General features: G+C 37.3%; 2 protein-coding genes across 2 annotated transcripts in view; both read right to left on the bottom strand.

Moving 5' to 3' along the window:
- LOC100369453 (CD151 antigen-like) overlaps positions 1–12,879 on the bottom strand; it is a 40,835-nt gene extending 27,956 nt beyond the window's left edge. Inside the window, exon 1 of the mRNA XM_006812988.3 lies at positions 12,743–12,879. The gene's annotated coding sequence lies outside the window, so the exon portion shown is untranslated. The remainder of the gene's footprint in view (positions 1–12,742) is intronic.
- LOC144345240 (uncharacterized) lies at positions 3,947–4,579 on the bottom strand. The gene has a single exon (XM_078006826.2). It carries the CDS (start codon positions 4,577–4,579, stop codon positions 3,947–3,949), a length of 633 nt encoding a protein of 210 aa, XP_077862952.2.
- Positions 12,880–12,960: the final 81 nt, after the last annotated feature.

Raw genomic sequence — 12,960 nt, 5'->3', positions numbered from 1 at the left:
TGACATCACTCATATCAACTGGTTCTACAACCAAGCACGGTTACTAGTAGAAGAACTGAATTGTAACCATGGACCAAGTTATATCAGGCAATGAGCTCATATTACAAGATAAGATGTTATGTAGCACACAGATGGGAATATGCATGTATAACAAAAAGATGGGAGTACGTGCACAGACAACTTAGAAATTATGGCATGATACACACTCGAAAGGGAGAGGATTCTCTATTGGAGATACCATATTTGCAAATAATTTTAGATATGGTGTACGTTGGTTAAATGGCATAGTCATTGGAAATGAAGGTTCTTCTTTTATAGTTAAATTACTTGATGGATGTGTCATAAATTTGTTTTTGCTATCTGTTGACCGACTTAATTAGCTGATTATTAGCTGAATTGCTGTGTTATGTCTGTCATCGTTCAGGCCTATTTTATGTTTTGGACGGAACTTGGCTCAGTGATTTGGAACTAATTACCAGATAACCGTCGCGATTCTGACAGTTGGTTTCCATAGTTATTAATGTAGTGAACGATTAATCAAAAGATATGACGTATTCAGTACTTAGTGTGATTGGCTTTATGATTGAAGGTTACGCCCTAGAGTCTTTTACTGTTTTGTAATTGGTTAGAGTTTTGAAAATGAATAAAGAGAGTTTGAGTTGGTCTTGACGAGCACAGTACGATAGACACAGTAGAGAGAGGCAGTCTGAGAGTCAAGAGTCCAGTCCAGGGGCGAGCCTTGAGGCAGTCCAGTCTTGGGCGAGTCTTGGTTCAGCCTTGTGAGAGTCTTGGGGACTTTTCCCCAGGGTGCTGTGTCTTATAGAGTGCTCGATTGATCGACTAAGACGAGAGTTGAAACGTATTTCGTTGTGTGTGCCTTATTTGACTGTAAGTTAAAGTGACTTTCCCGATCCCGTACCTCAAGGGGACGAGATAGAGAGACGAGACGAGTTTCCCCCCTGACACGTGTGGAGAACCCCGGAGTAGAGATTTTCCCCCTGATAAATGCACAATAAGACGCCATGCAGACCGTCTCAGAAAGTCAGTGTTAGATCTTAGTGCTGATACCAAGTTAGATTCACATAGTGATAGTGAAATAGTCAGTAGTGATATTCCGTTTATTCCAGCCACTACACAGATTGGTGTACCCAAAATCCCTGATAGCATAATTCCAAAATCATCAGATTTAAGAAATTTACCTAGTACATCAAAACCTGTTGAGTTACGAGGTTCAACTCAAATTAAAAGAGCACCAGAACGTTTAGATTTGTAAATTGTTTATTACAGTTAGTAATGAGTTCTTACTTTGAAAAAAAAAACTGTTTGAGCAACCTTAATTTTGTAGTTCAGAGCAAACTCAGAGCAGGGAAGGTGAATGCTGAAGATTCACTAGCGAGGGTGATTTGTGCTGGAAAACCTCTCCCTTCTAGTTAGGTTAATTGTTATTTATATTATTGTAACTTTCGTTACGTTTCGTTTTTATTGAAGGCAAATTGCAGAACTATTATGCACACAAATAGCATTTGTATGTATTCAAAAGCTTAAGGAAAGGGAAGTGTGGTATATTCACTTTTCATTGTACTTGTGAGATGACCGTTGACCTTATCATAGTTAGCCATTTAAGACGCCCCTTAACGAGTGTTGTCTGCTCCTGGAGATGGGGGTTAGGCTAATTGAAGAATCAAGGATCAAGAATTGTGCAATAACTATTTTTAATTGCTATTTTATTTGCAAGAAATAGCGTTTTTTTGTGTGTGTTTTTTTTCAAAAATTAAGAATAAGGATATCCAAGAAATTTCATTCATGCATGCTAGCCTGTCAGCTCTCACACTCAATGATTTACGTTGGTTTAATTCGAATCAAAAACTGTCAATTACAAAATGTTTTCCTTCACGGAATGCTCATAGTAGAGCAAGGGCGGTAGTCTAAGACAAAAGTGTTGAATCAGTGATACACTCTGCTTTGGAAGATTCAAGAAATAATATTCGTAGTAAATGTACACACAAACTAGATACTGCGCCATTATATCTATATTTAATTTCCTCACCGTTTTGACACATACTGGATATTCTCGTGGCGGACATCCGGGCATTTTCACCGCATGGCAACCATCACGATGAACACAAAGACCGAAAACTCTCAGAAAACGGTACTTCGGGATGGTTATTGCGACTCCCCTGAACAGTGTAACAAGATTATCCCTGTATGTGTAACGTATTTGATTGTTCAGGATTACTTCAAAGTTGAGTTCCTGTTGTTTTCTAAAATTTTCACCGGCTCTTCGCTCGGCGTTCCGCGTTCCCCAGAAGCGCGCGCAGAGCCCATAGAAATACGTGGAGTGCGTCGCTCCACCGGGGTGCCCCGAGTGACGTGGCAGTAGTGACCCGTGGCAACGTAAAAGGTTTCCCGAGGAAGAAGTTTACTCGAACGTAATCCGGGAAAGTAGTATCACGTGATCGTATTGGTCTGTTGCCATGCGAACGAAACTCATGTAAAATGTACAAAATTTATTTTAAAATCACGCCCAGTTGCATTTTATGTTTGAGAAAATCACCTAAACACCTTTTTACCTATAGATTTCGTCGTTCGCTATCTTTTTCACAAACTTCCCCGGCTCTGTAAGCAGGGGCAGTAAAAACTGCCCCGAGTCGCCCCAGTTGTGGCGTCACCTAGCAGTCGAACGAAAACTGGGCAGACGCGAGGCACCCCAGGTCACCCCGAGGCGACGACGCGAACGCACTCCATGTGTTAGTTTCTGTTATTTACAAGACTGAATTACTTGATACTTCTTTTTCCTATTTAAGTTGCTTTTTAATTACACTAGTGTAAAGAGGCGGCGGAGCGCTATTTTAGCCAAAATCGGCTAGTAAGGCGTCATATTTATTTATTTATTTATTTATTTATTTATTTATTTATTTATTTATTTATTTATTTATTTATTCATTTATTCATTCATTCAACAATAAAACGAACTACAGTGAGTTGTCCTATGGTCATATGACAATAAAATAAAGATACAAAAAAATAAAATAAAATAGTATAAGATTAAATAAACTAAACTACACTAAGATACAGTAAAGTTAATCAACTACACAAAATGCTAAATAAAGCTAAATGATATTACAAACACGCAAAGGATCATAATAAACTTATACGGTACAATACAATACAATACAATACAATACAATATACTAGCTAATATTGTTTAGGTAAAAAAAATCACATTAGAGTCATAATTATGGTGGAAAGAATATTTTTAGTCTAATTTTGGTGGAGTTGCTCACATCTCATTTGCATACATTTTTGTATATATTGTGCAGTTCTTATTCCTGAACAATATTTCATAATTGCCTCGAATTTCTCCTGTTCATTTAACTTACTACAATTTAGTATAATTTCCTTACAGTACTTGAATAATTTAATTCTGTGTGTATTGTAAAGACTGCAGTGCATAAGGAAATCTATTTCATCTTCAATCTGCTTTTTATCACAGTATTTACAGACCCTTTCATTTGTTGGAGTTTTGCAATGCCTGCCAGTTTCAATATGAAGTTTGTGATCAAAGATTCTGAACTGGCATAGGGAGTATCTCAGTTTGATATTATTCATTGTTGTTAAATATTTTTCCATTTTAAACTGTGTTTTGAATGTTCTATAATTTGCCAATTTGTTTGTTCCACCATTTGCCCTGTTGTCATCAAATAGAGCTTCTTTCCATTTTATCATATAATTCTCTTTAAGTAAAGCAGAGATAGTCTTGGTTTGAAGTGGTTTCGTCTTTTTTATTTGTTGTTTTATTGCATTATTAAGATTGTTGTCACTGATTATTTTGTCGACATTTTTTGTCCACCCAGTTTTTACTGTATTGACCTCATCAAAGGTGTTTTTTATTAACTTGGGCGTCTCTGGGAGTTTTGATCTGAACCAGAATTTAATTATTTGTGTGTTAATTTTTATGGCAAGAGGGCATCTTCCCAAGTCCCCTAAGATTTGCAAGCTTAGTAGCATTCTTTTTAACCTCCAAGAGTAATCTGCAGAAAGAGTAGTTAACATTTTCAATAATATCGCTATTTTTAATGACTTCTTCTCCCCATACTTCACACCCATAGCTAATGATGGGTGCTATCAATTTATCAAATAGGTTTAGAGCTGTGCTTATTTTGAGGTTTGAGATAAAATTGAGTGTTTGTTTGTTTGTTTTAGCACAGTTGAGGGACTGTGGTTTTAGTAAGAACATTGCTTTCATTGCTTTTTCTTTTAGAGTCTTACAAGCCAATTTAAACTTTCCATTTGATGTAAAAACTATTAGTAAATAATTGTAGCTTCCAACCACATCAATTTCATTTCCTTTATAAAAAACAGATTTATGTTTGACAATTTGGTTTCTTTTATTAAAGATCATTAATTTTGTTTTGCTTAAATTTACAGTTAATTTCCATGCATCACTATATTCTGCCAAAGCATCTAAGCTGTTTTGCATACCTTCCTGCGACTGCGATAGAATCAAGACATCATCTGCAAACATAATACAACCTAATTTCTTATTCTTTATTTCAGGTGGGTTACCATTGGCAGACATTATCTTTTCAGGCAAACTATTCATGTACAGACTAAATAATGTTGGGCTAATATTGCAACCCTGTTTCACCCCAGTCAATGACCCAAATTTACTTGTCAACTCTTTGCCTGTTTTTACAGTGTAAACCACCCCGCTATACATACTTTTAATTGTATTATAGAAACTACCATTTATACCATATTTTTGCAGATTCCAGTATAGGCCATCACGCCACGTACTGTCAAAAGCCTTTTGTCTATGCTGGAACAGCGCTTCCTGTGACGACACAACGGGCGTCGTATGACACAGGTCTGTGCTCGAACTCCGCTCGATACGCGTTACTTATCATCACTGCACAAAGCAGCTTTGCATAGAACTAATTTGCATTGACGCTGCAGTTCGGCGTCTTCTACACCGATCTGACGCATATCGAGCAAGGTGTGCCGGGAGTTTGTTCGAAATTTCGAACGTTTCGAAGTCAATCGTCGATTGGCACGTATTTTACGGATATATTGAATCGTTTCAGAGACCTGTTTACTAAATAATGATAAATGAAACTTAGAAAACTTGTAAGAACAAACTGAGCCCAAATCGCGCAATTTTTTTTCCGGCCGGAAGGCACGTGACTGAGTGATGTAATTTGAAAACATTCCAAGTTCCGTTCTGCGTAAACATGTCTATAATACTACAATAAAGCCATGCTCAAACATACTGCCTGCTTAGATTTACACATTTGAGATGTTTCTGACATTCCTCGCTGTTTCTGTGAAAATTTATAACAAAAGAAACAGTTTTTTATTCACCCAACTTTCGAAAGTAAAAGGAAACCCCTGAACGGCCACGAGCGTAAGCGCTGCCGTCAGGTAACCAAGGGAAATAGAACAAGCAACGAGAAAGTAACGGAATGCCGGATTCATTACTAGTTACCGGCCTCTTGTGGCTTGGTACGCCATGACACGGGGGGGGGGGGGATTGGCACGAGAGGGCGCCATCAGATCTGAATGGAACGTTTCGACGTCAGTCGTCAGTAGCCCATCGTCAAAGCAACAACGTCCCGTTTACGAACAGATGAAATAATTTCAGCAATTTCTTTACAGAATAATCCTCAACAAAACTTAGAAACATTTCATAGACAACTACAGGCTCCAAAATTATTGTCTATTGCAAAACAATTCAACCGACAACCAGTTTGACGCCACAATTTCTTGCTGGAGCCTGAGTTCTACGCGTGATTTTATTGCGTTCAAAACTGTTCCATTTCAAACTGCGCATGCACACACACTGTGGTTTCTCGAAATGCATACTAATTAGGTAACTTGTCACTGATAAAAGTCACCGAAAACATTTTGAGCAATTTTGAGCAATAGTACTAGAGTGAAATTTAAACGTGCCTCTGCATTCTCCATGAATTTCGTAACTTGCTATGATCAAGGTAAAGAGAAAATCTGTGCTTACTTTCAACAGTTAGCTGGAGTCTGATCGAAAACGTGTCTCAAAAAATACCTTTACATCATTTTTCCGATTATTTTTTCAGCTCGTAACGATAGAATCAGTCAATTTAGAACTAACATGTATGCTATCGGAAAGCATTTTGGCACAATATTACTGAAAAAACGAGTTTTTCATTGCTCATGAATATTACTTTATGCAAATGAGGCGATTATTTCAACCAATTGTGTCATGCAACTCCCCCCCCCCCCTGCCATGACACTTGAGGCGGGAACCAGCCAAAAACCTGTGTCATATGACGCCTTACTAGCCGATTTTGGCTAAAATTCCGCTCCGCGGCTCTTTACAACAGTGTTTATACGCGGAACTTGATATTGCTTTTTACAATTTGGGTTGCCTTTTAATCACATATTTTTGTGAAATGTTGTTTATTTAGTGAAATATTATTGTCATACATAATTCATTTTTTGAAACAACAGAAACTAACACATAATAACGATAATAAAATTTGTGTTTGAAGTTCGAAAGTAGTTGCGTTATTTCCGGTTTCAACTAGTTCGAAAATAGAACGTCCTTGAGCGCAAGTAAATCACACGTAAAACGCCTTCCGAACCAGACATTAGCAGCGTAAACTTATTGCAAATTTGTCCAATTTTGGGGCCAGTATGTCCTTACAATATTTCTAAGTTTTATTTATCGTTTTTTAGTAAACATGCCCATGAAACGATTTGATATACCCGTAAAATACGTGCCGGCCGACGATTCACTTCTAAACATTCGAAATTTCGAACAAACTCCCGACACACCTTGCGCGATATGCGTCAGATCGGTGTTGAAAGAACGCCGACCTGCAGCGTCAATGGACACAGGTTTGTGCTGGGACAGCGCTTCCGGTGACTACACAACGACTAATTTGCATATTCGAATATGTTCGAACTACAAGACCCAGTCGGTTAACAAAGTTATGCGTCAGTCACTTGGTTACTTTAATAAGACGTTTCACGCCCGACTCCGCATAACATGTTCAGTTAATTAGATTAAAATAAACATGACTTGCGTTAGAAAAGTGCAATCCTTACCTACATGCCAAAGCATTAGTTTCTATTATAAATGACTAACTTTATAAACTTACTAGAACCTGTGTGTTCTATGGCTGTTAGACGCGCAAAATCGAACCCGTTCAAGCCAGAAATAGTAATGAAATATTCACCAGAATACAAGATAAAAGGAAATGTTAGGAAACTCCTTTCAGTGAAATTAGTCTTCAATGTTTCTTTCCCAACTATATACGTTAACAGAACGTTTTTTTCTCCCCAGTTTTAGTGTAGAAGACGCCGAACTGCAGCGTCAATGACGCAAAGTAGGAAGTAAACCGGAAGTGACGTCGTGACCCACCTTACTTCTGCTGAGCATTCCGTGAAAGAAAACATTTTGTGATTGACAATTCCTTGTCATAATACTTACTGATTGATGACTTTGTTTTGATTTTGATTTTTTTAGCCTACAACTCGGCCACGACCTTTGCTTTTACCGTGAAAAATGGGGAAGTTTACGTCAATTTGACGGACAATCCATTTTTTCAAAACTAACGAAGCACACTGTCTAGCATCCCCATTTTTTCATTTCCTGATTTCTATTCAGAAAATTCGACCGCTCGAAAATGCACCTTAGTTTTGCACTCTAAAAACATGTCAGATTTCCAAAACCAATTATTTAAAAACCGGTCGAAATTTTAGAACTTTTACGGTGTGTGCTGGAACTCTCTTTTTGCAGGCGACCGTCGCCGGGTGTATGGAAAACGAAGACCCTGGAAAACGAAGACCGAAGACCTAAGACCCTGGAAAACGAAGACCCTGGAAAACGAAGGCCCTGGAAAACGAAGACCATGGAAAACGAAGACCCTGGAAAACGAAGACCCTGGAAAACGAAGACCATGGAAAACGAAGACCAAGGAAAACGAAGACCATGGAATGTTCCTATGACGCCAATGATATACGAATTCGCCCAATATCGGGCATTTACTTTCATTGTGAACTAACTTCCCGTACGAAATTCTTCATAATAAATTAAACTAACTACTTTTAATTGTGAAATTACAACGTGAAGTACTTATTTTCGTTGTGAAATCACAACGTGCGTATATTGAATGCGAAATAATACGTATATGTATAATTGCATTTTACTAAACATATGTAACATATGTAAATTATTTTTCGATCAGTAACGTTGCGTGTATGGTTCTGTTCAATCTAATCAATCACGTCATATTATTAAATGAGTTCTTAAATAAATTGCGTGACGTTATTAAATAGTAACCAAATGAAATTACGTATGCCCCGATCGCATGGAATTACGTCGCTATTGGTCATCGTCATTAAATGGCATGATTAAATTATGTCAGAATAAAAATGCATATTGTCACGTTACTGATTAAAACGTGTCCAATGGAACTACGAAGTCAACTTTACTGACACATGATTGAATTTGCAATTCCATCCTGACCTCGTTTAATTATGGTGAGTACCGTACGTAATGATTTATTTACGTACTCGTATAATAACGACATGCATAATTCTACTGCGAACTCATATAATAGCGCGATGTACTTAATTTAATTGCGATCTCGTTCAATAACGTGATATACTTAATTTCACTACAAACATATTTAATCCAACACGAGGATGTAATTCAATTGTAGCCCCTCGAAGACAATGGAAATACCTTCCCGGTTCCAATACGTATACTGGTATTTGGTGCTTATTAGAAGTACTTGCATTTTGAATATATATTCGCATGTATAGTTACAAAGTTTAATCAAGCACTTTATTTATAGATTACAATTTCATACAGACAACCAAAGACATTTAAGGATAAGATGCAGTTTTTTTCTCATTTTTGACCGTTTTTGCTTTTTTGGCTTTCCTGTACGATGGGTTTCATATCCATATTTTGTTAAAAATAATTTAAAAATAATCATTAAAACCAACTTTAAAACACATTTAAACTATTATTATGAAGCGCTGTTTACGTTTTGTTTATGTTTGAGGGATGATTTGCATATTCACGCCACTTAGCGGTTCCTGATTGACAGATGATATGTAAATTAAATAAGAGTCAACAGTTTCATAACAGTACTATTTCCGGTGGTAGGGGTCGCATGTTGTGATTTTGTGCACAGTTTACCGCGGTTTTGTAACACTAGTTGTAATATAAATAACCTAATACATTTTCCGATTTGGAGCAGTGTCTTCGATATTATGGATGAGAATGTAAATGCGTTGTACCCTGGCTTCGAGGTCACTTTCGCACAACATATAATTTATGCAAGTACCGCCCCCTTTTTGTTCATGCATTGATTACGTCAATATAACGGGTACATTCAGAGTGCCGCTGAATGATACTTCTCGGAACGCACTTTCAAGTGCGACTATTCTCATATTATCTGTACATTTATCTAATTTGTCAGTTATCCTTCATAATGTCATAGTTATCATGCGAGCTGGTAAATATTGTAACAGCGTTGGGATATAGCATTATTATATTGCGTGAGCGAAAGACGCTGGTAAGACTGTGTCACAACGCGTTCTATTTACTTCCAACGCGCGTGGTCGGCGCCTCTGATTGCGTTTATTTTGTATTTTTATTTTCGAAATTTATCACTGCCTGCGTTTTTTTGTTACGTCTCGCAACTGAACGTCCAAGCTGACCTTGTTTTGGCTGTAAACGAAACCAAGATGAAATTAGGCATACTACTGGGTTTTACATTGATTTTATCCGCAAATGTGTATGAAAATAATATATTATGAAGAATTCGCAATGAAATTCGTACGGGAATTTTGTTAACGAGTTCACAATGAAAGTAAATGCCCGATATTGGGCGAATTCGTGTATCATTGGCGTCATAGGAACATTCCGGGGTCTTCGTTTTCCAGGGTCTTCGTTTTCCAGGGTCTTCGTTTTCCAGGGTCTTAGGTCTTCGGTCTTCGTTTTCCATACACCCGACCGTCGCCGGTAGTACAGCAGCATGTTGTGTACGTGCATCCGTGCGCTGATTGTCTGCGACTGTCTTAGAAAATCGCTGAATAGGGCGTACCAAAATTGGAAATATAAAAACAATAAAAAAATTGCCTCCTTAAAAAACAAACAGAATTCAAATATTTCTTTTAACAAATATGTTGTAGTGGGAAAAATAGGATTGGAAACGCTGAACAAAACTTCTGTGCCTCGCGTTTCAATTCTAGAGGGGGGGGCAAGGGTTATTTTCGTTCAACGTAATTGCAATATTTTTTTGTTCGTACAACGTAAATAGAAAAAATAAATTCCGTAATTCTGTAATCACAGGCTGGACGTACAACGTAATCAATCAAATATTTTTTTTCGTACACTGTAAAAATGTGTCATTTTTCTCGTACGTACAAAAATTCACATCCAAATAAAAAAATCGTAAAGAATAATCCAGGGAAATTACATTTTAGAAACTGTAAAACGACTAGATGACACAATTCACTACAAAATTGAATGTCAAGACGTAAAAGGCCCTCTAACCGAATGAGGAGCATTACGAGGGTAATATGCGCATGCGTCTCTTCACACGGCGCAGCAATGGCGGAGAATTTGAGTCGGAGAGCTCTTCGGACCATTCAATGTTCCATTTGTTAACACTGTAAACTGTAAAAACGTCTTTTTTTTCTTCGTAAATTGTGAAAAGCCCTTTTTATTTCCCGTAAAACTGTACCAGCTACCCCCTTGCCTCCCCTCATTCTAGGGTTACGCGATTATTCATTACTGTGCGTTCGCTTCCTGGAGTTGGTTCTCAATACTACATAAACATCATCGAGAATAAATAATTTAATATCCCACTTTGTACTCTTCTTGGTAAACCATAGGCTCTGAAATACTCGTAGATTTTTTATTGAAAATACATGGAAGAGAAGCCATGATGTTTTGGTCGTGATAAAAGGTCACCTTCTTAGGACCGCCCCCTGTTTAATAATTCATGAGATGACGTCATATTTACTGGACATTGCCTCGTGTTTTTACCGACCCCATTAAAACACTGGTACAAATGACGTGTTTATGATTTATATATTCAAGAGCAGTTGTTCTGATTCAACGATTTTACATCAAATGTCAACGTATAGACATAAACTTTCAATTTCAATAGTCTAGAAAGTCAGACGAAGTATGACAAAGCATTAATTCCCGGTTGAACACGCAAATGTGCAAATTAGCCTTTTTCTTGTCTTCTATTTTTGGTGAATTCTTGGGTTTTAATTTAAAATAGCGGATAGACGCTTTGGCCATTTGCCTTAAAATTTTCACATATTATTGACAAGGTGCTCCCCCTTCAAAATGCGTCCGGACAGTTTATTACGGCGAGTGGAACAAAAATAACAAGTCCGCAATTAATATAGATATATAAATTATGCAAAAATAGAAAATAGTGAACTTTGAGTTTATGCTGTGCGATTTTGATAGCCGTTAAAAAGATGAGCGGACGCATTTGAATTAGTAGTATACCAATGTATCCAGTGATGTAATTTTACCCACAAACGGACTTGAAGTTTTTAAGCTATTTTTTTTTAAACCACTTTTGCCCAAAAAAGCATATTTTTGACCCAAAATCAAAAACGCACTCTGGATATTTAAAATAAAGACAAGTTTTACAAAGTTTGTATAATAAGCTTTCAGAAAATATATAACATGTTGGATATATAATACTATCTTCATTGTCTAATTACTCAATTAAAAAGCATGCCAAATAAACTGCATCAAATCATTAAGTGTGAGTGCTGAGGCTAGCATGCATGAATGACATTTCTTGGACATTCTAATTCTAACAACAACAAACTAATTCTAACATTCTAACAACAAACGCTATTTCTTGCAAATAAAATAGCAATTAAAAACAGTCATTGCACAATTCGTGAATCGCTGATTCTTCATTTAGCCTAATACCCCTGGAGATGCCCGCCATGTTTGTAAGCTCCGTAACCAAAATAAACCTGTTACTGCCTTGATCTTGTGTTTCTTTTGTGGATACATTACACCACGCCATTCTCGTTCACAAAAAGAAATGTACAGCCCAGGCAACACATGGCACGCTCCACGTCATTCTCGTTTACATACAGAAGTGTACACCCACGGTAACCACCATTGCCAGTAGCCCGAAAACGGTTTACATAGTACACACACACGTCACGATCCGAGCCATTATATGTGTACGTCTATACATCCATATCATCTAGCCTAATTGGCAGTAGCCCACAATACTAGTGTACACACGTCACTATTTACGGCATTCCCATGGTATAATACACTTGCAATCTCGAAACACGGAAAACGAAAACGAAAGAGAAGTACGAAATGCTGCTATATAATAAATTGACTCAGTTCGTTAATACTTTCACTAATCAAACAGCAACCATTCTAATTAAAGAAACAGCATGGTTTCGTATTACTGTAGTATAAGCGGACGCTGGTAGACGCGGCCATGTTGAATGCAATCATTGAGAGTGTATCAAACACTACTTACACGCCCACCACGATCGAACAAGTATGCACTTTTGGAGTTGTGGATATACAAGCGATCTTGATGTTCAAATTATGATGTACATAGCACAAGAACCACTTTACAGAATTAATGCATAACCCATAATGGAACCGACCCTGTTAACACGTACATTATGGCGAAATATTTTAATACCTGTCTACCGGAAATTGTCGATGACTTACCTCAACCATGGAACTATAGTTCCATGCCTCAACATAATACTCCTCAGTTCATCAGTCTAGGTCGGCGTGTTCGAAAAAGGTCGTCATTTTGCCTTTACCAATTTCGATACAAAATGTTTGTGTTTTATTTGTTATTTAACCTCCAAGTAAAGTTCAATAAAGATGACCTCGATCTGTTATGCACAATGTAAAACGTACCTGTACATACAATAGAAAAC

This window comes from Saccoglossus kowalevskii, chromosome 1 (genome assembly GCF_978046115.1).
Source record: "Saccoglossus kowalevskii chromosome 1, keSacKowa6.1, whole genome shotgun sequence".
Taxonomy (NCBI): Eukaryota; Metazoa; Hemichordata; class Enteropneusta; family Harrimaniidae; genus Saccoglossus; species Saccoglossus kowalevskii.
Note: the sequence above shows the minus strand (reverse complement) of the source record. Positions and strands in the feature narration are given on the sequence as shown.